Source organism: Pelophylax lessonae, assembly GCF_965119305.1.
Source record: "Pelophylax lessonae genome assembly, chromosome: 12".
In the NCBI taxonomy this organism is placed as follows: domain Eukaryota; kingdom Metazoa; phylum Chordata; class Amphibia; order Anura; family Ranidae; genus Pelophylax; species Pelophylax lessonae.
In genome coordinates this window covers 65,264,795-65,291,868 of record NC_138779.1, presented here as the reverse complement: position 1 = coordinate 65,291,868, position 27,074 = coordinate 65,264,795, and the positions used below count along the sequence as shown (strand labels likewise).

Genomic DNA, 27,074 nt, shown 5'->3' with positions numbered 1-27,074 from the left:
GGATCCCTTGTTGGAAGTGTGCATGTTTTTCCAATTCCGCCGGTTTTTGCCATTTTCTATGGGCGAGACAGCGGATTTGCAAGCGGTATTCAAAAAAAAATTGACCCAAAATCGCGCTGGCGAAATTTTTTGAGCCAATTTGACGTTGCGCATGCGCACATTCGCGAGTTCGCAGCTCGCGGCTGGAGGAGCTGTTTAACCTTTCCACACTTTCGCAGATATCTCTCTTTCTAAGTCAGTTTTTGAGATTTTTTAAACGCAAGTCATCTCCAAATTGACTTCCACACCTTCCACAGTGATTTGGGATTTTTGGGGGTACAGGGGAAAATTTGGCTAAACTTTAGTCGAGCTTTTAGCTGGCGTGGTTTTAAGTCGCGCTCTGACCATATTGCATCTTAATGAATCTCACACTAGGCGCTATTTTCCGCCCGCCGTTCTTTGAATGCCAATTTCAGACTTAAATAATCGCCGCTTCGCAAAATCACGCCGAAACGCCAATTCGCCGTACTATGAATCAGGCCCTTAATCTCCACTTTTTATTCACATTTTTTACATTGTAAAATATCTTAAAACTCAGTTTATCATATACTGTAGATATAAATGAGAAGCAGATGATACTGTTACAAACTCACATTTTTAGTATCTTTTTTCAAGAAAGGAACAGTTATAAAGCATTTTTTTCTGACCCCTCTTGGCTAATTATCTTCTGCCTTATCTATTAGATGTTTGCGCGATAATATCAGCTTCTGAAATATGACCTGGGGATACATGCAGGTTGGTTGATCATTTTCTCTTAGCGAGTAAACAACACAAGCAGTGTTCTATTTAATCAACCAACCATGTACAAAGAAAAATCCTGAATTGTAATTTCCCTGCACATAAATTAATATTTCATGCAAATACAGCTTCAGCTTATTCACTAAACTAAGTGAACAGTCACTTTGCTAAGTGAACATTTTCTATTCGTTTTGTAAAGAAGTAAATAATATCTATAATAAACTACTTTTTTTAATTAATGTGTTTACCAAAAAATGTTCTAAAATAATAACTTCTAAAAATAAAAAAAGATTATAATATATCTGATAAGCTATGGCAGACTGTGATGACCCTTCATTTTTAATGATTGACTATTTATGCGTTTGTGAAAATATCACTAAATGTGTTTTAAAGTCATGTTAAAAGTACCTCATCTGTGTCTGCATATCATCTTTCTGTAATAACCCATAGATTGGAAGTGGTTGGCAGAGTAGGAGTCAGCAGAGTGTACCAGTCAGGCTCTTCTACATTTTTACACTACATTAATTTGTTCACTACGTTAACTACATTTCCCACCATTCCTCTTTGATCTATAGATCTATGTACTGTAGGCATTCGCAATAATGCCTACAGGAGGAGAGAACATAGAGATGTCCTCATCCTTATACATCTTCATCCAGATTGCTTTTAGGGGTTTCCTTTGGGTTCAGTTATCTTTCAGTTCAGGGCTCGTTAGGGGTATACCCAATACTGATGTTCTCCACTCCATTTAGGTGAAAGCAGTCTGCTTTCGGGTTATGCCCTTTGCCTTTGTAGTTTTATTAATTGCTCAAGCTGCTTTCCACTCATTATAAGACAGTATTATTTTGCTTAGGCTCCTTGGATACCTGTTGAATAATTTGCGCTGTGGGGCTTCTTCCAGTTCCCTGGGTAACAGCTTCTGATCCCATTGGGGTTGCCTCGGGACTGGGCGAATCTCCCCCGAAGTTTTGGTTCTTTATCTAGGCCGGTTGCCTCCTCTTCCTTGGAGCCTTGGTACCTGTAATGCCTTGTTTTACTGAAGATGTTATTTTACCATGTAATGCTTTGTTAAGCGGTGCACAAAGTTTGTTACCCCCTTTACAAAAATCGAAATGTTTCGTTTTGCAGTTGTTACCTGTATTGATATCTCTTAATAAAAATCTTTGAAAGAGATGTCCTCATCAGCATTCTGTAGATTCCTTATTGTCCAATCCATGGGACAGAGTCATGATACTGCTATGATCTTTACATTAAATAGAGAAAGATGTATCTCCATCCTTGTTATGCAGTGTGGCAGGGATGTATGAACTTAGCTAACCAGATTTTCATATCTTCTAATGGGTATAACAGCATTAGCCCAGGGTTCTGACTGAGTGAAGGTGACCAAAACCATACGAGGATGGTTTTATGGTGCTGGCACTATTCAAACTATCATAAACATATCCAACATTTGCCATTCCAGGAACATGTAGACTTGGCTTCCTAATCATGCATATCTAAATGAAATGAGAGGGCAGAAAGGATTATGAAGAAGGGGAAAGAATGAATGGGGTCAAGACTTCCCATTGCCTGAACATCTTTGAACAAACCAGACAAGATTCCCTAAATCCAAAGGATTACACCCCCCCACACACACACACAAGATCATCTATTAGGGGCAGACATTGGCTGTGTTAGGAGACCATCATCTGTCCATGGACTGTTTTTAGAACTTTCTGTTGATAATCCTTCTCCAAGCATTATTATTTTTCACTGTGAGAAATAAATACATACACTTACATTGACAAAAAATAAAACGTATAGTGGGGTTTCTTGTACAACTGCACAGCTTCACGCATGCTAATCGTTTTATATGGAAATTATAATCCATGTTCTGCTATTCTTTTCTTATTCCATGTTTTAGCAGAAATACATGCAGATTTTTATCTATCTCTTTTAAGCTGTTGTGATGGTGTTGTAGTGTGTTCTTTGTTGTGCACAATCAATATGTTATATAAGACAAGTTAAAAAAAATCTGTCTGTTACATTTATATTTCAGTGTGATGGAAAGTGCCTAAAGGCCTATTATCATATGGCAAAAGCCTTTCTTGGACTTAAAAAATTTGAGGAGGTAAGTCATACTGAAATAAAGCTGTTTAAAGTCTACCTGTCAGAAAAAATGTAAGCTATGTTAATAGTTTTCTATGTGTAAATCTCAGCACTTGTCCCCTGTCATACAATTCATAAATCAACAATCCTATAAATCATATATATAAATAAATTCCATCAAGTCCAAATGTGTGATAATATTAAAGTTCTCTTGATAAAGTGAAAATAGTGCTTTCTTCCAAGTGCAAACGGTGCTGCAATTCATCTGTGTGCAATAAAGTGCGTGCTCTCCTCTTGTGCCCTCACTCACCAACTTATGAGTTAAATTCGCCTGTCAGAAAGGATGAATTCTCAGACAATGTTATTTCTCCAACTTCTCCATTTCCCTCCATAAGGTGGGGTGGCAGGTTGACAAGATTGTTTGTTATGAAAAGGGAATGAAGAAATCTGTATAGTGTAGTTCGGTTTTATTAGGAAAAAAAAGTTAAAAGTCTATAAATTTTACACTCACAAATTCTCTGAAGATGCCCAGTGGGAGGGCGAAATGCATTAGCAGGGAACCTCCAAAGCAAGGTCCATAAAGACATTGACGAGTGAGTTTGGGGTGGAGGAACTTGACTGCCCTGCATGCAGTTCTGACCTAAACCCGATAGTACACCTTTGGGATGAATTTGAGTGGAGACTGAGAGCCAGGCCTTCTCTTTCACATCAGTGCCTGACTTCACAAATGCGCTTCTGGAAGAATGGTCAAACATTCCAATAGACACACTCCAAAACCTTCTGGACAGCCTTCTCAGAAGAGTTGAAGCTGTTATAACTGCAAAGGGTGGGCCAACTCAATATTGAACCCTACGGACTAAGACTGGGATGTCATTATACTTTATGTACGTGTAAAGGCAGGGGTCCCAATACTTTTGGTAATATAATGTGTGTGTGTGTGTGTGTATGTATATGTATGTATATATATATATATATATATATATATATATATATATGAGAAATATATATTTTTGTGTTGTTTTATTTAAATCAACAGTGTGCCTTTGACACCGTTCCCCACAAACGCTTACTGTACAAACTGAGGAAGGTAGGTATGGACCATAGGGTGAGTACCTGGATAGAGAACTGGCTCCAGGGGAGAGTCCAGAGGGTGGTGATTAATGGGGAGTACTCGGATTGGGTGAGTGTCGAAAGTGGGGTCCCCCAAGGATCTGTCCTGGGGCCAATCCTGTTTAATTTATTCATAAATGATCTAGAGGAGGGGATATCTAGTACAATCTCAGTATTTGCGGATGATACTAAACTAAGCATGCCAATATCTTCTATGCAGGATGTGGAAATCTTGCAAGCAGATCTGAACAGAATAATGGGGTGGGCATCTACATGGCAGATGAGGTTTAATGTTGAAAAATGTAAAGTAATGCACTTGGACGTCAGAAACATGAAAGCAAGCTACTCACTGGGGGGGAAACCTCTGGGTGAGTCTAGGATGGAAAAGAACCTGGGGGCACTGGTAGACAACAGGCTTGGCAGTGGCATGCAATGCCAAGCCGCTGCAAGCAAAGCCAACAGAATACTAGCATGAAAAAAGGGGATTCACTCCAGAAATAAAGAGATTATTCTCCCACTCTACAAGATTCTGGTCCGGCCACATCTGGAGTATGCTGTCCAGTTCTGGGCACCGGTCCTCAGGAAGGATGTGCTGGAACTGAAAAGAGTCCAGAGAAGGGCAAAAAAAATAATTTGGGGAATGGAGAACATCGGCTATGAGGAAAGACTACAAGCACTGAACTTATTATCTCTGGAGAAGAGACGATTGAGGGGGGATATGATATCAATGTACAAATACTGTACTGGCGACCCTAGCATAAGGAACAAACTTTTCAGAGAAAGGGAATACAATAAGACACGTGGCCACTCACTAAAACTAGAGGAAAAACGTTTTAACCTTAAAATACGTAAGGGGTTCTTCACTGTCAGAGCAGTAAGGATGTGGAATTCTCTTCCACAAGCAGTCGTATCAGCAGGGAGCATCAATAGTTTCAAAAAACTATTAGATGGGCACCTTAGAGACCACAACATACAGGGGTATACAATGTACGGTTAACAGCAAACACAAGCACATCATAGGTTGAACTGGATTGACTGATGTCTTTTTTTAACCTCGCAAACTATGTAACTATGTAAAACAGTCAGCTTGTCTGCCAAATTACTATGAGTTCCAGTGCCCCGCAGGGGGTGGGAGGCTAGGTTGGTCTCACCAGGAGGCACAGACAGCATGGTGTATTGTGGCTGGACAGGACTAGCTGTGCCAGAACCGGTATGTTGTGTGCTAGTCTTAGCTGAATTCAAAATACAATTTAATTTCCCTATGCTGGCAGAAAGTGTCAGACTTTTCAGAGTTGACTTCTATGATGGATCCAGGGAGGCGCTGATGGCTGCATACCTCACTAGAAGAAAGCTAGAAGGTACTTAGAACTGCTGAGTCTGATGAATCGGTATGGACGGTGTGCTACTTTCTGCACCCTGGAACTGCTGGGGCATATAGTTCCGTATTGTCTTTTCTGCTCTCCAGACACTGGATCCCCCCCTTTTCCCACTTTGTAGATCATTTTCTGTGAAAAGCACTTGCTTGCCAGAACCTGTGAGGACCCAGGACTGTTGTGTGCACAGAGTCCCCCTAGGAGAGTCCTGCATGTTCTCCCTGCTGTGTGCCCAGAGTCCCCCTTGGAGTGTCCTGTCTTAATCCCCTGATGACAAGACCACCATATCCACTACTCAGGACAGTCAGATTTCAGCAGCGTGAGTCTTCAAACTCTTATGCCCTTATTTGCCCTGCTGTTACCATTCTGAGGACACTTTCCCCTGGCTGTGCTTATTATTGCTCTGTGAACTGTTTCCCTTTTTATGTACCCTATTCATACTCCATGGACTGCTACCCCTTGCTATTGCTCTAAAGATCATCTCCCTTTTCTGTGCCATATAGCTACCTGGGAACTGTTCTCAGGTGCTGTTCTCATTGCTACTCCATGAACTGTGTATCCATGTGGTGCCAATTGCTACTCTGAGGACTATTTATCTGTGCTGTGTCCATTGCTACTCCAGGAACTGTTTATCCATGCTCTGCCCATTACTAGACCAGGAACTGTTAATCTGTGCTCTGCCCATTACTAGTCCAGAAATTGTTTATCCGTACTTTGCCCATTACTGGTCCAGAAATTGTTTCTGTGCTTTGCCCATTACTAGTCCAGGAACTGTTTATCTGTGCTGTGCCCATTGCTACCACCTGAACTGTTTATCTGTGCTGTGCCCATTGCTACCCCCAGAACTGTTTATCTGTGCTGTGCCCATTGCTACTCCCTGAACTGTTTTTCCGTGCTGTGCCCATCGCTACCCCCCGAACTGTTTATCTGTGCTGTGCCCATTGCTACCCCCGAACTGTTTATCTGTGCTGTGCCCATTGCTACCCCCTGAACTGTTTTTCCGTGCTGTGCCCATTGCTTCCCCCTGAACTGTTTATCTGTGCTGTGCCCATTGCTACCCCCTGAACTGTTTATCCGTGCTGTGCCCATTGCTACCCTATGAGCTGTTACTGTAAACTATATTTTGTGCTCTTTGCTACTCCGTGAACTGCTTATTTGTGGTGTGTCCCAGCACAATGTCTCCTGTACACACAAGTCTCCCAATAAATGCCCGCCAGTTGAGTTTTGTGTGATCTGCCTTCATGTGCTCTCTCTCCATATATTATACAGTAGATATACCATAGTGTGTGTGTGTGTGTGTGTGTGTGTGCAGGGCTGCTGTTAGAAATTGCGGGGCCCCGTACAGACTACCCCCCCAAGAAAATATTAAAGATATATTTAGATAAAATTACAACAAAATCACTATTAGCAGACACACATATAACATACTTCGCATAATTCCTGCTAAATCTAAAAAAAAAACTATGTTAAATAAAAAAGTATACAGGCTGAGCAGTTGGAGCTCAGAGAGACAGAGAGAGAGAGAAACAAAGTTACAATTTACAAGTAAACTCCTGAGCAGAGATAAGTGCTGGGAGGGGGGCCCACACAAGGGAGGGGGATTAGTGAGGGACAACTGTCTCTTTCTCAACAGATAAAAGCTGATAGCAGGGAGAGGGACAGATCAGATTCAGGTGCTGGAGGAAGATTTCTGTATTTGTTGTCCATCACTAAACCCCCTCTCTGTGTGGGCCCCCCTGTGTGCTCGGATCCCCTACAAGAGGGCTGGTGGTCCCCCCCTATCAGCGGCCGTGTGTGTGTGTGTGTGTGTGTGTGTGTGTGTACTTCCTGGCTAAAATCCCCTTTAAAGGGAAAATTACCTACATTTCTTTGAATTTCAATTTTCTATCAATTTTCAGTACTTCACATCTAATTACTATTCAAAGAAAATTATATTCTTCTGTACATATGAAGTGATTAATATGATTTAGAACTGTTATATATTATTCGTAGCCTAACTCAAACACAATCTTCTACAACAATATCAAAGTGAAACTTTGAGGATGAATTATCACTACAGAACACTTGGTTGGCATTACAAGGCAATGCATATTTAATGAAGCCTTTCTAACTCTGTAATCACAGTTCTTTTTATTTGAGTGGGGAAAGAGGAATTACAAAATGAACTTTTGATTAAAACATCCTATTCATAGTTTTTTTTCAAAGAGTAGCTTCTAAATGCAGCTTCTAATTCTTTAAATTAAATGTTAAAACTATTTTTTTTTCATTTTCTTATGTTTTATTGTTATCAAATGAAAACAGTTTTTATGGTCTCATTATTACAGTTATTCATAAACAGTTTTTAACATTTGTTTAAAAAAAAAATACATATTTTTTAATACACGATGCATCCATTATGCTTATGTAGAGGATGCTGAACTGTCCAATAAGAATGCCCAGCGCTTCCTACAGATGTCTGTATTAGACTAATTAAGATGGTTCCACCTATGACAGGAGTCAATCAGATCTGTTTTAGAACAGCAGCTGTGAGAATAACCTTCAGCTGCATAGCACATGTATAGAGTTCTCACCTGCTGGTCAGTAGTGATAAATATGAAATATTCACATGCAGTATTTAATTTTTGCTTAGTAAAAAAAAGCATTTTAAAACTATTTTTAAATTGCATATCATAATGAAGATGATATACATTTTAATTTATGCTCAGTAGTTTGCTGCATTGTAGTCATATCAGTGAAGGACATTCACTTAAAACACTACTCTCTAGCAAGTCCTGTAATTGATTTCCCCACACCAGTCATTCAGGAAAGCTTCAGCACTGGCAGCACTTTTTGATATACAGATAGTAGAAGGATAATAGTGAGATGGACTTTGTACTAACAATTTCCATTTTTATAGTCTTGGCTTCATGATACTGCTGAAGCAGCTTTGTAGGGAGTCTAAAAATGAGTGTCCAGTTCAATAGGCACAAGAGTAAAGCTGGCCATAGATGGTTGGTTTTTTTTTTTTTTTTGTTCTTTTTTTTGTATTCAACCAGCCAGGCACAAACAATGTGGATGGAAAAATACCCCTCGCTGGGGCAATGTATTCTGACAGCTGGATCCAGCACTGTCAGAATACAATAATCAGAGACTGCAGCTGGTTGTAGACAGCTAGTCTTTCAGTACTCCATTTACACCCCATGAGTCAGGAGCCCACAGCAGCAAAGGGCCACTAATATCAAAATACAATTTTTGCATGTTTTTCCTCCTTGATCTCACTCTTCTGGTTTGATAATCCTTTGACAATCCTCTGTTACCTCAAATCCTGCAGTCTCTTGTCATTTGACTCACTAGGGTTGTTTTAGCAAAGGGTATTTACTTTGCAAGGGAATTTTTCCTTAGCTTAGTGAATGAGGCAAATCTCTGCTGACTTCTATCATCCAATTATGTGCAAGCAAAAATATTGTTTTATCATTTTTTTTTTTTTTTTGCTTTGCATGTGATTGGATATTCTTTGCAAAGTGATTTTTTTTCCACCGTAACTAAGCTAATATAAATTCCCCTTGCAAAGTGAACAATCTTTTTGAATTTAGCAAATCAACACCAGGTTTATACAACCAGTGGATACAAGGGACCTCATGAAGTCATTAAATCAATAGGAAGTACATACAGTATATATATATATATAAAAATAAAAGTTTTTATTACAATTCTTATTAAAATTCACCATGTTTCAACATTAAAATCCTTTGATCTAGACAGTTTTATATACGAGAAGGTTCAAAACCATCCCCCCCCCATGATAATAGTCATGCATAGTTACCCATGAAATGCGTAGACTTACTCATGACTAATGATGACTATAACTTAGTAAAGCTTTTTTTAAAACAAACATGATACAATGATACATCACAGATGAAAACAACAAGGAGTTTATTCACCATTTCAGGACAGTGGTCAGAGACAGAGGAGTAAATAGAACCTTCAGGGCCCCACTGCAAGAAACCATGAGGAGCCCCCATGACCTCGAGTCCTGGGGCCCTTCCTACTGATTCTGGAGTCTTTCTATTATGGTCCCTTTATTATGGTCCTGCAGCGGGACCCCTTCCTGCAGTCTTAGGTAGGATTACCATCTTTTCTTCAAGCCAAACCTGAAGACTTTAGCGACGCACAGGAATTCTTTTTTATTTTTTTAGTATAAACTATATTTTTATATTTTGTGATTAAATAACAATTCTAGTTGTAAATATTTAATCACAAGAGTGCCCCCTTACATCAGAGTTCACAGAGTTCCTTCTTTACATCTGAATCCAGAGTTCAGCTCTACATCTGAATGCGCAGAGTTTTCCATTTACATCTGAATCCAGAGAGTCTCCCTTTATATCTAAACTCACAGAGTTCCCTTACACTGTATAAGAGAGAACTGGAGATTTTGATTTAAGGAAGAACAGCGAAAACACTGTAAGGGGAAACACTGCAGACTCTGGGGTAAAGGGTAACTCTGATATAAGGGGGTTCCTGGTAACCAGAGCCCCCACCTACATTTTTGTTCCCAGCATTCCCCTTTTAACCACTTACCAACCGCCAGCAGTACATATACTGTGGCAGGTCGGCTCTGTCCCAGGGAACAACGTAACTGTATGTCGCTTCGTGGGACCGTGGAGACAGAACGGCGGTCTGCAATTGTAAACACGGCAGACCGCTGTTCTGTCAGCAATGAACACAGGGATCCTGAGTTCCACCCGTTTATGAACACAGGTCCCTGTGTTCATTCCATAAGTACATCCCCCACACAGTTAGAAAGCACCCACTAGGGACACATTTAACCCTCTGATTACCCCTGGTGTTAACCTCTTCCCTGCCAGTGTCATTAGTACAGTAACAGTGCATATTTATAGCACTGATTACTGTAGTAATGTCACTGGTCCCCCCAAAAGTGTCAAAAGTGTCATTTAGGTATCCGATCTGTCTGCCGCAATGTCGCAGTCCCGCTAAAAATCGCTGATCGCCACCATTACTAGTAAAAAAAGTAAAATAAAAATGACAAATCTTTCCCCTTGTTTGTAGATGTGATAACTTATGTGCAAACCAATCAATATACACTTATTAGGATTTTATAAATATGTAGCAGAATACATATTGGCCTAAAATGATGAAAAAAAATAGATTTTTTTTTTTGGGGGGGGGGGGGGGGATGTTATATATCAGAAAATAAAAAAATATATATATTTTTTCATAATTGTCGCTTTTTTTTGTTTATAGAGCAAAAAATAAAAATTGCAGCGGTGATCAAATACCACCAAAAGAAAGTTCTATTTGTGGGAAAAAAAGGACATACATTTTTTTAGGGTACAGTGTGGCACAACTGCGCAACTGTCAGTAAAAGTAACGCAGTGCCGAATCGCAAAAAATGGTCTGGTCATTAAGGGGAAAAACCTTCTGGTCCAGAAGTGGTTATTTAGGGTTCCCATAGCCCCTGTTACTTCAGAGTCTGCAGAATTTCCACTTGCACTGTAAGGGCCCTTTCACACGGGCGGACCAATCGGACCACCTGTTGTTCTTTTTTGGGAGGCAGATGTAAACAAACATGTGTCCATTTATACCCGTCTGCATCTGATCCAGTTCGCTGAAAACATACGGATGGGGATCTGTTCCCCATCCGCCTGTTGGTTTTGTATCAGATGACAGTCTGCAGTAAATGGACAGCTAGACCGTTTTCATCCGACCTCCCCATAGAGAACAGTCTGCTGGGTCCAGGTCCATGTCTGCTCTGCACAAGCGGAACGGACACAGACCTGTCATCCACCTGCTTAAAGAGGTTGTAAACTCATACGCACTTTTTTTTTTTTGTTCGACCTGAAAGAGAAACACATAATGAGCTAGTATGCATCGCATACTAGCTCATTATGCAATATTTACCTTAGAACAAGCCCCCGCCGTGCAGTCCGCTTACCTCTTTGACGGGCGACATGTCCAGTCGCCCGTCTTCCGGGATCGCGGCATCGGGCCATCTGATTGGCCGGAGCCACGGTGACGCCACTCCCGCGCACGCGTGTGGGAGCCGATGGTCACGGCACAGGACTCTGAAGGAACGGCACCAGCAGCCGTTCCTTCAAAGCGCATTTGCCAGTGATGTCACTGGCTGCATGAAAGGTAAATATCTCCTAAACGGTACACGTTTAGGAGATATTTACAGTACCTATAGGTAAGCCTTATCATAGGCTTACCTATAGGTATAAGTGTCAGAGGAGGGTTTACTTCCTCTTTAACAGATAGATCCCCCTCGGAGCAGGTGGATCCACTTGGCAGAGTGAAAGGGCCCTAAGGGGGAGCTCTGTGGACTGTAATGTAAAGGGGAACTCTGATGTAAGGGTTTTTCTGAGAATCCTGATGTAAGGGAGTCTCTGCTCACCAAAGCCCTAACTTACATCAGAGTCCCCCTTTACATTCCAGTCCACAGAGCTCTCCCTAACATTAGTGTGCTCAGAGGCTGGCAAGAGAAGGGAGGGAGGGGGCTCTTCACTTACCATACATGGAGGCTCGGGCTGACTGCACATTTCCTCCACTAGATAGTTGCAGGCTGCTGGGTTTTCCCACCCACTTATTCTTTTTGTGAGCACAGTGCTGCTGGGGATTGGAATATAGGTGGGGCCACACACACACACAGGAGGAGAGGGGTGGGAGGGGGAGGAACAGATCCAGCTCTCTCTCTCCTACCCTGTCTGTGCAAGGGGGGGGCACTGTCAGTGCTGGCTCTGTGCAGTGTGAGAGAGAGAGTTTAACCAGTACCCGACCACCCGCCACCTTTTTACTGCGGCAGGGTGGCTCTCCTGCGCAAACCGATGTAGGTCTATGTCGATCGTGTGCGGGAAGTTAGGGGGCGAGCGTGCTCCTGCCCCCACTCGGCAGTGGGGAAGCTGTTGCACAGGTCAGGCGGCTCAGATTGCCGCTTGACACCCACGATCGCTCCCCGCAGAGAAAGAAAGGACAATCGGCTGTTGTAAACACAGCCGACCGTCCTTCTCCCTGAAATGATCACAGAGTTCATGTGATCCTGCTATATAGGATCACATGTCTCTATGGTCATCTCAGAAGCCACGATCCCCCCCCCCCCACAGTTAGAATCACTCTCCTAGGGTCACATTTAACCCCTTGATCACCTATACTGTTAACCTCTTCCCTGTCAGTGTCATTATTACAGTAACATTGCATATTTTTAGCACTGATTACTGTAGTAATGTCATTCGCACCCCCAAAAGTGTCAAAAATGTCAGTTAGGGGTCCTTAGGGGTCCGATCTGTCCGGCGCAATGTCGCAGTCCTGCAAAAAATCGCAGATCGCCCCCATTACTAGTAAAAAATAATAAAAAACAATAAAAATGACATAAATCTTACCCGTAGTTAGTAGACACGATAACTTTTGCACAAACCAATCAAAATACGCTTATTGCAATTTTTTTATTTTTTGAGAAAGTCGTATAGCAGAATGTGAAAAATATTGTTTTTGTTTTCAAAATTGACGCTCTTTTTTTGTTCATAGCGCAAAAAATAAAAATTGCACAGGTGATCAAATACCACCAAAAGAACGCTTTATTTGTGGGGAAAAAAAGGACGTCAATTTTATTTGGGTACAGTGTCGCACGACCGCGCAATTGTCCCTTAAAATAACACAGTGCCGAATCGCAAAATAGGGCCTGGTCATTAAGAGGGCAAATCCTTCCGGTCTTTAAGTAGTTAATAGAAACTCTCTGCTCATAACTGCAGCCAGAAACCCTGAAGCTACAATCCAGGCTTATGCCCCCCCCCTTACAGTGGCGGAACTCAAGGGCCAGGTCACAAATGCGGCTCTTGCGATCCTTGTAGTTCTGCCACTGGTCAGAGCTATACAAATTATTCCTTTATGCCTTTGCAACAACCAGCAAATCCAGAACCCTTGGTTTATGATACAGGTACATCCAAATATTATAGAGAAACTTGTTCTTAACTGCATATAGCTGTTTCAGGCTAGGTAAACCTCATCAGTGCAGTGTATGGAATTATGTCTTTACATGTGGGGGGGGGGGGGGGGGGCTTTTGGACTGACGCAACAGTACAAGCAGACACCTGAATTAATTGAGACCTGCAAATATCATGGGGCTAGACTTACTAAAGGCAAGTAGACTGTGCGCTTTGAAAGGGCATTTGCTCCAAAGCTTAGTAAATGAAAAGGAACTACGTTCCATCATCCAATCATGTGCAAGAAAATATGCTGTTTTTTTTTTCCCTTGCATGCGATTGGGTATTGTTTTCAAAGTGAAGCTTCACCTCATTTACTAAGCTCTGGAGCAAATGCCCTCGCACAGTCTATTTGCCTTTAGCAAACCAACCACCATCTGTTTTAAGCAGAAGATTTTTTATAAATCAGTGCATTTAGAGAGAATGCTACTCAATAAATATACTAATAAAAGGACCAAAAGCATAAATATGGGATACAATCTTTACCTTTTTATTCCTTTTTCTTAGGCAAGAACTTGGTATCAGAAGATCGTAGATATCGACTCCAGCAAAATGAAACTTGTGAAAGGTATATATTAATTATCTGTTGTACTAAAGGGTGTAGGGTGCCATTGGGTAACACTTGGGCCATATAGATGTCTTATTGGCTGATCCCAACCATTTTCTGCAAATAGGTACACCCCTGCACAACATCACTGCCCTAATACGGAAGTAATATACTTTCTGATTAGGATAGAAACTTAAAAAACATATATTACTTCCTTATTAGGCTAATTATGTCCTGGGTGGAGGCAGGTGGGAATTTCAGCCCATAACCACCCTCTGTAACATCAAAGGGGGTAGCCTTCCTTTTGGACCAAATGCACACTGACCACTTGCTAAACTGCTAAGTGGCCTATTTCTAGTTTACTGGGTGCACTAGTCTGTGAAAAGTGTGGATAATCTGTATTTGAAAACAGTCTTTAAATACCCTGCTACCACTGTGCCATCAGGAAGGACCCCATAACATACAGACTCCAGGGGAGGGGGGCTGCACCTAAAAATGTTTTTACCTTAAACCAATAGCTGACCGCCTAACTGGGAAAATATGTCATTTGTTTGACAATAAATACCAGAGTTATGGCTACAGCTAGTTGCAATAACCCCAGTATTTTTGTTTTCCCTCAGATGCCGAACTTTCAGATAAAAGTGATCCTGCAGCGGGATCACTTTTAGAAGCCACAGGAGGGGTGTGTCTCCACCTCCCCGCCACTTCCTGGGCTTACATTACTGATCGGTGAGCCCAGGACTCCATCCGACACCGATGGTGGCTTGTTAGAAAGATAAGCAATGGCAAGTTGGCCGCCACTCATTTCTATGCCCTTGGAGGATCGGAGTGATGTTATGATGTCACTTCCAGTTCTCAAGCAGTGTAAACATGGATTGTTTGTTTTCAGATCAGTATAGCCAAAGTAAACCGCTCTTGGTGAGGGACTGACTCTCACATATTGTGAACTGGATTCAGTAGCATACTGGTTTGAGGAAGCACTAACTTTATGTTCCTGTCATACCTGTAATGTGATTTTAATGCTTAAAAAAGGTACCAAGGAGTGCAGCAATATTCCAGATTTTTGCATGTTAATAGATTTATTTTTTTCTGAAAGCAAAAAATATATATATTTTCTTTTGATCTTCTGCTTTAAAGGGTAGAGGAGATACCTGGGGTCTTTTAGACCCCCAGATCTCTCCATAAAGAGGACCTATCATGCTGCTTTGGTATTGCAAGGGATGTTTACATTCCTTGCAATAGCAATAAAAGTGATCAACACAATTCTTTGTAAAGGGACAGTACAAAAATGAAAAAAATGTAATAAAATACATATTTTTTTTTTTAAACACCCCGGTCCCCGTGTGCTCCCGCGCAGTAGTGAACACATGGGTCATGCCCACATATATAAATGTTTTGGCACCACACATGTGGGGTATCGCCATAAACATCTAAGCAAAAGCAAAACTTCTAGCACTAAAAGATCTCCTCTGTGACTCTAAATAACTAGGTAACTAGGGATGGGCCGAACGACCCCCTTTTAGATTTGCACCAGAACATTAAAACACCCAGAACATTCGGAAATTAATAACGAACCCCAAACCCAAACTGAAAAATTAAAAGTGCCCATTTTGAAGGCTTATATGCAAGTAATTTGGCATACATAGTGTATGGGGTCCGGGTACTGCCCTGGAGGGCATGTATCAATGAAAAATAAGTTTGTAAAAAATTTAATTTTTTTAATGAGCAATGATTTACTGATGTTTTAACCACTTTACCACCGGAGGATTTTGCTGTCTTACGTCCAGGCCACTTTTTGCGATTCGGCGCTGTGCGACTTTAACTGACAATTGCGTGGTCGTGCGACGCTGTACCCAAACAAAATTTACGTCCTTTTTTTCCCACAAACAGAGCTTTCTTTTGGTGGTATTTGATCACCTGTGCGATTTTTACTTTTTGTGCTATAAACAAAAAAAGAGCGTTTATTTTGAAAAAATAACAATATTTTTAAAATTTTTTTATATGAAATTCCCCCCCAAAAAATGTAAAAATCAAAATTTTTTACAATTTTTGGCCAATTTGTTTTCTGCTTCCTATGTTTGGTAAAAAAAAATCACAATAAGCGCATTTTGTTTGGTTTGCGCAAAAGTTATTGCGTTTACTAACTAAGGGAAAGATTTCTGTCATTTTTGGTGTTTTTTGGCGTAATGGCGGCGATCTGCGATTTTTTTTGCGGGACTGCGACATTGCGGCGGACAGATCGGACCCTTGACTGACATTTTTGACACTTTTGGGGGTACCAGTGACATTTCTATAGTAATCAGTGCTATAAATATGCACTGTTACTGTAAAAATGACACTGGCAGGGAAGGGGTTAATTTTATTGGAGAGGGAGGGGTTAATGTATGCCTGGTGCTTACTGACGTGTGTGGGGGGAGGTGACTGAGTGACACAAGGACAGATCGCATGTTCAGCTATGCTGAACACTGCAATCTGTCACTCCTTGTCACTTAGGAGATCCGCCCGCTCTTTTTACACAAGCGGGCGGATCTCCAAACTGGATTCCCCGATGATTGGGGAAGAGCAGCGGCGATCGCCACCGCTCCTTCCCTGGCCCGACTCCCGCTGTGACTGAAAACAGTGGGAGCGCGCCTCCCACGGCGCGCGAGCGCCGCCTACAGGGGGAGGAGTCCAGCGACGTAGGTCTACGTCGCTGGACAGAATCGAGCCACTTTGCCGCAGTACGGTCAACGTGACTGGTCGGCAAATGGTTAAATGAAAGCATCAAAATGAGAAAAAACAATAAAAATAAATTTGTTTCAACATAGTGCCTGGGGTGTCTCCTTAGTCTACCTGTAAAGTGGCACATTTGTAATGTGTATAGAAGCTGCTGCAGAAATAATTGCATTTAAAAAGCCAAACAATTACATTTTCCCTGCAAGCTTTCTTTATTTTGTAAACAACGGCTTGAGGAGCTAGTCTGCATAATGAGGCCACAATGTACTGCACTGGGAACAAGATTAGAGATTTTTTTTGGATACATTCTGGTGTCTCTTCCACAGACTTGTGGCCTCTTTACATGGTGACAGTACAGTTCCTGCATCCTTTATAAGAAGCCATTGGCGTGGGGAAAAAAAGCTGAGCATGCCTGAGGCTGTCATTGTGCCATACTCACAAAGGGACTTGTTAACGGCTCTCTACTGCATGTTCATCCGCTGCAACATTGGCAAAGTTGAGTTCCACCTGGTGGGCATGTCACAAATCAGGCGGTTTATGGGCAGGTGCAATTCCTGCTAAATTTCATCCAACCGAGCACTGGCTGTGTATAACCACCTGAAATGGTTACAGACTCTTCTGGCCTGCTTTAGCAGATCTTCCAACCCTGGGTACCTAGTTAGGAAACACTGCACCACCAAATTAAGGACATGTGCCAGACATGGCACATGTGTCCACCTTTCCTGTCAAAGGGCGGACAGGAGGTTTGTGCCATTATCGCACACCACCATTCCTGGCTACAGCTGGTGTGGTGTAAACCACCTCTTGGCCTAACCCTGCAGAGCTGCAAGAATTACTGCTCCAGTGTGGTTCCTGTCCCCTAGACACACCAACTGAAGCATTGCATTGCACCTTTTTTGCCCGACTCATTGAATAGACCCTTCAATGCTTAGGGGTACTTGTGGTTCATAGGACAATTCAGCAGAGGAGGGCATGGAGGAGGAGAGGGTAGAGCTGACAAATCTCACATCATCACTCCTAGCTGTATGGAGATGTGGCTGCACAACAAGCTGCAGCACTGAGCCCTGTCCTGCATCCTTCCAAATTTCAAGTAGAGTTACCCAGTCTGCTGTGAACAAAATATAGCATCCCTGACCATGCTTGCTGGACCACGTGTCAGCAGTAACGCGGACTTTGCGGCTGACTGCCTTGCCCAACGATGCCACAACATTGCCTTCCATCTTATAGTACAGAGCTGGAAAGGCCTTACATGGAAATAAATACTGACTGGGAACCTGCCATTGTGGTACAGCACATTCTGCAAATTCATGGAAAAGGGCAGAATCCACCAGATAGAAAAGCAGAAGTTATAAAGCCAGCAGCTTTGACAAGCTTGCATTTAGACGCTGGCCATGTGGGTGGCAGTGACTGTATTTTTTTTTCCACTGCAGCAGATGGGGCAGAGAAATTTGCCAGCTATAGTCTACAGCTGTTGGTGTGCTACTAGCAGATGTGCTGCAAGGACCTGGGACACCCTGCTCTATACCATCCTGTAAGTGGAGACTGCTGAGAGGTCATAAGGTATAGCGGGGGTAGACTGAGGTGAGTAAGGAGGAGGAACTAAATTGCGTCCCTTTTGTGTGGCTTTCGGGTGCTCTTGCCAATGGGCTGAGTGGTGGGAGGGTGAATGCCTTGTAAGGCATGTGGTACCCAAATGGCTGGTGTTTTTGCTTGCTTGATGTGCTTGAGACAAAGTTTGCAAATTTCAAATTGCAACAGTGCGATCGGCTGCACATGCGCTAAAAGGGACCAGACAGCTGAGCTATGGGAAGGGTGCGGGGAGATAACAGCTTCACAATGTGATGGAAAAGGGTGGCTGCTGTCTACTCTTCCATGATGGTGGCTTTGTTGGGGCTGTGCCTCACCCTCACTTTCCTCCTCTGCTCTATCAGGCACCCAAGTTGCGTCAGTGATCTCATCATCATCATCCCCTCCATACTCCAGGGGGAACATGACTGCCAATTTGTGTACCAGTGTTCTCCCCTTTCTGTAGGCTCATGGGGATCTAATTCCAATCTATCCAAAACTAGAAAAAAAGTTTTGCCTTTAGTTTGAATTGAATTAAAAAAAGTACCTTCAATTGCTCTTAATCTCTTTCAAATCTCCAAATTCCTTTTTTGCTGCTGTGATCCAACTTCCTGTTAGAGGGTGGCTACGTTCATTCTACATTGTTCCACTGTATGTAGGAGTAGAGCCACCCTTTCCTGTTTGCTCTTAAGGTGGACTGTGTACTATGGCATGTGCAGTGTTCATAGAGCAGAGATAATAATTGTGAAGTGAAGAGGATAAGGAGATGTTTGAGAGCTCATGGAGGACTTTACAAGGAGAACAAAAAACACAATAAGAAACAACTTCATGAAAAATAGGTTACACCATTATTTATAGATTATTTTTGGAAAATAAGCATGTCACCTAATGTCACCTTAAAATTGGGTAGAAAATAGAAAATTTGGTTAAAACTGGGAAAATGCTATAGTTAGACAGTAACAGTTTCAGCATTTTATAGCAACATTGGATATAAATGTACTGTTGATCTATACAAATATGTAGCATTAATGTCTGTAAATGTCAGGTCATTAGTCGTAGACATTTATATATAGCTGTATCCACGTCTAGTTCTATATAAATATCCATTTCAGGCAAGGTTTATCTTATCTAACGCACAGTGAGCATACGCAATTGAAATCCCTAATTTATGTTGACATGATGTTGCTTCTTAAGAGAAGCCTGAGAGATATTCATTGGTAGCACATGCAAAGCTAAGCCTGAGGGTGTTTCATAATGTCCACCCTTATGTGTGAGCCAGTACAAGCTTGGTCGGTTAATATCCTAGGGAGAAAGAAATAAGGCCAGTTTCACAGTTATGAAAAATAGATATAGGTTGAAGCCTAATGTAGCCTATCATTGCAGAATGCATTTATATTAACTGTCTCCCTGCCAGTAGTGCTCAGTATCTCAAAGGTCAACTGTTATTAAAAACAAGACTGCAATGTTTGAGTTGTTGCTATTTTTCTGTATGTTTTTATTTATTTTCATCATCGTTTACAATTCTTTCTCAAATGTTTCTTGTTTGTACATGATAACCTGATTTTTTGGAAGATTTTGACAATGTACAATAGAAAAAATTAGGCTAATTTTTCTCTTGCTTTATTTTAAAATGGCATTCAGTAGCCTACATCTTAGCTGCATAAGGCTGGCTTCCAGCACTGTTTTTCCTTAGTACACACTAGTAGAAATGTTTTTGACATTTTTTATTGTAAGGACAATTGTTCCTTTTCTGATCATTAGTGGGGTCAGATCGACTTTCGTTTTTGACCAAAGGGGCAAGAAAATTTGAAGGGGGCAGCATGGAATTTTTAACATTGTGTGTGGATTTCATCCAGCAAAGTCTATTCATTCCAAAATCAAAATTTAAAAGCTAACTAAATAATAAACTACTTTTGACCAACATTTAAATGTTCTGAGAATTTTTGTATGAATTTTAAATTGAAATACTATTAGTATATACCCAGCTTTAGAAGGTTATCACCAGAACAATTTGTAAAAGTTTGGTTTTCCTAATGTAGCACCCTCCCAGATAGGTTGCTAAGTTAGGTTATGCAAATTTAGTTCTATGGCTCTTGTGTAATTAGTACAGCCGCATGTGATTGCTTTGGGCTGCTCTGGGATCTGCAGACTGCAAGTTTGATTACTCCCCCTGTCTTTTGGAGGCTTCCAGAATGTAGTGGCTGGGAGAGTCAAATGACCAGACTAAATACTAATGCGAAAAAGGAAAAGGCAGAGTGCCTCTAAGTGCAGTATTATTTAATAAACCAAATTGCACACGGCAACTATACACTCACATATGATGGATAAAAGATAGGCTCTTATATTGTATAAGTTGGTCAGGTGGTAAGCGGGGCGAAGCTTACAGGTCCAGCGTCCAAATATGTGACAGCCAGGAGATGGAACGGGAGACGGTAAAGCCAGCTAGGCATCTTCCGGGGTCGGCTATATACGAGGACTAAGCTGGAACGCAGCGTGCACCGCGTGAGGTCACCAAGGCCAGTAAGGACACATGACGCATTTCAGAGCATGCACCACTTGGTCCTCGGATAGATAAAGCCGAACCCAGAAGACGCCTAGCTCCCGTTCCATCTCCTGGCTGTCACATATTTGGACGCTGGACCTGTAAGCTTCGCCCCGCTTACCACCAGACCAACTTATACAATTGAAGAGCCTATCTTTTATCCATCATATGTGAGTGTATTGTTGCTGTGTGCAATTTGGTTTATTAAATAATACTGCACTTAGAGGCGCTCCGCTTTTTCCTTTTATGCTTTTCTCACAGAGCTGACTTCCCTGTTCTGTGGAGCTCTTGCCCTTACTGCAGTTGTTTGCTTGTACTTGTACACCTGCTTTTCCTTGGGATCTCACATGGACTAATTTATTACTAATCATGGTTCCCTTCATGTGCATACATGATTGTCCCCCATTTTTTGGTGCTATGCCAATATATTTTTATTATTAATTTTACTCCTTGATAACAGTTGATTTTAGCATATTTTAACTATATTGGTTACATCTGGCCCCCTATAGTGGCCTTTCAGAGTGCTAGCAATTTTCCTTTTCTAAATACTAATGTGAGTCTAGTCAAACCCTGGGGAAGTGTGCCCAGATGGTAGCTGGGGAGCACATAAATAGTTTGGAGCCTCAGAGAAAAAGGCTCTTCCCCAGGAGGAGAGGTTCCCAGCCAGAAGGGATCTTGCCCTTCCAGGTAGCCCAGCTGAAGATTCTGCTAGTCTCATCAAGATCCCAGCTGTGCATAGTTTTGAGAGCTAAAAGAGGGGTTTCATTGCATACCTGGTCTGAAGGCTTTACTGGGGAGACTGTCTATTTGAGTCTGGAGGGAGACATCCCAGTCCCAGGGACACTTTTTTTTATTGGATTTATTTCCTGGTATTTACTTCTGCTAATCCGGCCAATAACACACTTCCTGTCTTAGGGTGTCTCCCCTATTCTCTATAGCTGGAGGAGCAATTGAGTAGTAGCATAAGAAGCCAAGAAGGTATGCTGCATTGCAAGGAGAATGGTGATGGGGGAGAGAGAAAGCTGGGAGAGAGATGAGTTCATGAGTGTGCTACTGTTCATTTACTGTATAGACACAGGGGTATTGAGAAGACCTGTAAGTGAAAATGAAACTGTAGCTGAGAAAGATCAGGCCCTGTGCCTACCAGGCAAGACTGTGCTGCATAGCAGAGCTATGTTGCCTGGACTGGATGGACAAAATATAAATTCTTTACAGGCAAAACAACTCTTACATATGTGTTTTGTCTGTATGTAGCTATATTCCTTGTGTTTACTGTCTGCACGATGCACTTTTTGTAGACTCTTTTGGATTGATTTCCTGAAGGCTTTTCACTCTCCGCAGAAATTACCTGAATGTGGTGAAAATTCCCTTTGCAAAGAATACCCAATCACAAGCAAGAAAAATAATATCAAAAATATTATCTCTTACCGGCATATGATAGGATGAAAGGGAAAAGTCCATTGCCTTGCAAAGTGAAAATTAGTGACATAGAAAAGTGATGGCAGAAAAAAGTGATTTAAACTGCTTTCTGTCTGCCCACAGTACATTTACTGCAGGCAGGTGCCACAGCCAGGCAAGGCAACTTACTGGGGAGCACAGCACTTGGTACCCAGCAACAGTAAGCAAGCTGCCATGAATGAAAAGCTATTTATGACAGTTAAATATTGCTTAAAACAGTGATCATCACTATTATAAGCAAAAACAGTGAAAAAAAATCACTGTTAATACCCCAGAGTTGTACAGTGTCACTATGGTGACACTGAACTTCTCTGATTAAAGCATGTAAAATAAAATAGTAAAAAAAATAAATAAATAAATATTAAAGGAAAAAAAAATATGTTTTTTTTTTACATACTGCTACCAGTCAGTATCCCTGATCACTGAATGTGATGACGCTGTACTGCACTGATGACAATAGGTGAAAACAAATTGTGAAAAAAAAATGTGACAAAAAATTAGAACTTTAAAAAACTCGCTATGCATCTTACTAAGTACATTTGATTGTCTACTTTCCAAAACGGGGTCATTTGGGGGGTATTTGTACTGTCCTGGTATTTTAGAGCCTCAAAAAATGTGATAGACAGTCAGTACATCAGGATTGATCAATTTTCAAATATACTGTATAGTGTATACCATAATTTGCAGACTCTATACCTTTCACACAGACTAAATAATATATACTGATTTGGGTTATTTTTACCAAAGAATTGTAGCAGACTACAGACTACAGGTCTAAATGTTTGAAGAAAGATTTTTTGTTTACAACATTTTATAACATAAACTAAAAAAAAAATTGTTTTTTCTACTTTTTGGTATTTTTTTGTTTATATTGTGGTGAGAGCAGTGGTAAATAACACCAAAAGAAAGCTGTTTTTGTATGAAAAAAAAAATGATAAAAACTTAATTTGAGTACAGAGTTGCCTGACTGTGCAATTGCCAGTTAAAGTAGCACAGTGTTGAATAACAAAAAATGCCTTGTTCATGAAGGGGATAAACCCTTGTCAAGTGGGTAATTTATACATGTCCTTGTTTTTTTAGGTTTCTTTGTTTTTGCTTTTTGTTTTGTTTGTTGGTTCTTTGTTTTTTCTTTTGTTTTCTTTTTTTGTTAATATTTTTTGTCTGAGTACAGATTTCTGTTTGTTCCAAGAATGTTCGAAGCCACTTACTGTTGACTGACTCATTCCCTCTGCTGGAAGTCTATTTCAAGCATTACCTACCTATTCGGGAAAATAATACTTTCTAAGAAAAATTTTTAACTTTCCTCCTGTTAATTTAATGTCATGTACCCATGCTCTTGATCTTGGTTTCATATTGAAAATCCTGCCCTATTGAGCCTTATTCCTCGAAAAGTCAATAGCTTATTCTCCTTTAAAACATCAACCCCTTGTTTAAGCTTTCTCCAGATAAATGTCCTTGCTGAGGGAGATGAAACATCAAAAATGTAGAGAGGTGACTACAGCCAAATGCCACAGATGAACAGAGGGAACGCTGGCCCTAGGGCAGGGAGTACCTGTAGATTCACCTTGCTGGCAGTCAAGAAGGATTTAAATGTACTGTATAGGGATGGGCTTTGTGTTTGAGATGAACCTAAGTTCGACTCAAACACAGCCCGTTTGCCGAATGGCGAACAAATGGGCTTCTTGCGAGAACTTCAATGTTCCAGCATTCATAATGCACTGTGCACTGGCAGTGCATTATGTGATTGGCCAAAGCATGGACTCTGCCCTCCATGCTTTAGCCAATCAAATCATCTGTGCCATGATTGGCCAAAGGCAGGTGCCTTTAGCCAATCATGGCTCAGGGGCCGCTGCCATGTACTGTGTGTAGAGTGAGATAGAAGTTAGTAAGGCAGGGAGAGCGTGTTCAGCCTAAGCAGGCTTGATGGTGGCGTAGGTGGTAGAATACCAGGCTTGCAATTGAGAGGTTGTGGGTTCAAATCCCTTGGCCAACGGGGGATTTATAAGTGAAATTCCTTCAGGGAGAGTGTAGTGAGTTTAACAGATAGTGCAGTGTAGTATAGTATAGTTAATAATACATTGCTGGCAGGGAGACAGATTTTTGCTTTCTACAGTTTGTTGAGGTCAGTGCGTGGGGCGTTGGGTCTCCCCCCCCCCAGTCTGGATATGGTATGGATTTTAAGGGGAACCCCACGCCAAAATAAAAAAAAAACGGTGTTGGGTTCCCCCTAAGAACCATACCAGACCCTTATCCGAGCACACAGCCTGGCTAGCCAGGATGGGGGTTGGGGCGAGCGAGCGCACCCCTCACCTGAACCATACCAGGCCACATGCCCTCAACATGGGGGGGTGGGTGCTTTGGGTCAGGGGGGCTCTGCCCCCCCACCCCAAAGCACCTTGCCCCTATGTTGATGGGGACAGGGATCTCTTCCCGACAACCATGGGCTGTGGTTGTGGGGGTCTGCGGGGGGAGGCTTATTGGAATCTGGAAGCCCCCTTTAACAGATCCTGCCCCCCCATGTGAATGGATATCGAGTACATCGTACCCCTACCCATTCACCAAAAAAGTGTACAAAAAAATAAAGATAAAAGCTAGTTTTGGACAAGTCCTTTATTAAAAAATAAAAAATAGTGTCCCTGATGATCATGTCGTCCGCCCGCAACCAAAAAATAGAAAAAAAAAGAAGCTCCAGCTTCTCAAGACACCTCCTGCGCTAATGAACAGTTTAAATTGGACAGCTCTGTATAGGGATCTGATGTCACGAGCGTCCCATAATGCACTGCTCAGGTGCAGTGAATAAATGACGTCAGTTATTTATTCACTGCACCTGAGCAGTGCATTATGGGGCGCTCGTGACGTCAGATCCCCATAAAAGAGCTGTAAAACTCAAACAGCTCATTAGCGCAGGAGGTGTCCTTAACCACCTCAATACTGGGCACTTAAACCCCCTTCCTTCCCAGACCAATTTTCAGCTTTTAGCGCTGTTGCATTTTGAATGACAATTGCGTGGTCATGCAACACTGTACCTAAACCAAATTTGTGTAATTTTTCCCCCACAAATAGAGCTTTCTTTTGGTGGTATTTGATCACCGCCAGGTTTTTTCTTTTTTGGTGCACAAATAAAAAAAGACCAAAAAGTTTGAAAAAAAAAAAGTTTTTTGTTTAGGTTATAAAATTTTGTAAATAGATATGTTTTTTCCTGCACTGATGAGCACTGATGATGCCGCACTTACAGGCACTGATGAGGAGACACTGATGGGGTGGCACTGATGGGGTGGCACTGATATGCAGCACTGATGGGCACTGATATGTGGCACTGATAGATAGCACTGATATGCAGCATTGGTGGGCACTGATAGGCAGTGCTGATGGGCACTGATAGGCAGCACTGATGGGCACTGATGGGCACTGATAGGCAGCACTGGTGGGCAATAATGGGCACTGGTGGGCGGCACTGATAGATGGCAATAACGGGCACTGGTGGGCAGCACTGATAGATGGCATTGGTGGGCAGCACTAATAGGGGGGCACCACTGGCAGGCTCTCTGAGCCCTGTTTGCCATCCCTGGTGGCCATGGTGGGCATCCCTGGTGGTCATGGGTGGGCATCCCTGGTGGCTCTAGTGGCACCCCCTCCCCCCAGGGCTGCACTGGTAATCAATCATCTGATTACCAGCACAGACCCCCCCTGTGATCAGTGAGTAATTAGAAATACTCACTGATCACCCCGGCTGCAGTATCGATCCTCTGCTCTTCTCCTCACTGACAGGATCTGTCAGGAGGAGAAGAGATCGAAGCCGTTACAACGGCTGTATTGACATTACATGACGGCTGTGATTGGACACAGCCGTCATGTGATCAGGAGGGCCAATCACAGGGCCCTCCTGCCGAGGCTTGTTGTTCTGTGTCCTAGGGACACAGGCACATCGAGATCGCGCTGCTGCGCGTGCCCGCGGCGGCGCAATCTCTCTCCTTCTGAAGGACGTTCCGGAACGTCCGATCAGAAGGAGGAGACTCCCACCCGACCGTATATTTACAATGGCCCGGGTGGGATGTGGTTAAAAGCAGGAGCTTCATTTTTTTTTCTTTTTTTTTTGTTTTTTTTTTTTTTTCATCGGGGACACTATTTTTTTATTTTAATTTTTTAATAAAGGACTTGTCCAAAACTGGCTTTTGTCTACCCGAAATCCATTCACATGGGGGCTGGGATCCGGGGGCCCCCATGTTAAAGATTCCAATAAGCCTCCCCCCCGCAAAACCCCATAACCACAGCCCACGGCTGTTGGGAAGAGACCCCTGTCCCCATCAACATGGGGCAAGGTGCTTTGGGGTGGGGGGGCGGAGCTCACCCCCCACCCCCATCCTGGCCATCCAGGCTGTGTGCTCGGATAAGGGTCTGGTATGGATTTTAAGGGTAACCCCATGCTGTTTTTTTTTAAATGTTATTTTTTTTAAATGTTTTAGTTCCCCTTAAAATCCATACCAGACCCAAGGGGCCTGATATGGACTGGGGGGGGGGCGAGCCCCACGCTGTTTTTTTCATTTTTTTATCTGTATTGTGGGAGCCGACAATACATTACAGCTGCGAGCAAGTTTAAATGATATTTTTTTATTTAGTAATGTCAGTAATGCTGCAGCAGGCTACATACATTACCAATTACAGGCACATTAAGGGGGCTCCCCAGGCATGATATTTAAAGGAATTTTTCATTTTTATTGTTTCACTTTAAAGAGGTTGTAAACCCACATATTTTTTTTATTTTTCTTCACCCTGAAAGAGAAACACATAATGAGCTAATATGCATCGCATACTAGCTCATTATGAAATACTTACCTTAGAACGAGCCCCCGCCGTGCCGCCCGCTTACCTCTATGACAGGAGACATGTCCAGTCGCCCGTCTTCCAGGATCGCGGCATCCGGCCAT

The 27,074-nt window shown here is 42.1% G+C and overlaps 1 protein-coding gene across 1 annotated transcript in view; it reads left to right on the top strand.

Annotated features, from left to right (window-relative positions):
* The window catches only part of TTC12 (tetratricopeptide repeat domain 12), a gene marked incomplete at its 5' end in the record, with an annotated part of 180,982 nt that overhangs the window by 89,207 nt on the left and 64,701 nt on the right, over positions 1-27,074 (top strand). Inside the window, 2 exons of the mRNA XM_082273683.1 lie at positions 2,816-2,887; positions 13,829-13,889. Coding sequence (XP_082129809.1) covers positions 2,816-2,887; positions 13,829-13,889 — 133 coding nt within the window. The remainder of the gene's footprint in view (positions 1-2,815; positions 2,888-13,828; positions 13,890-27,074) is intronic.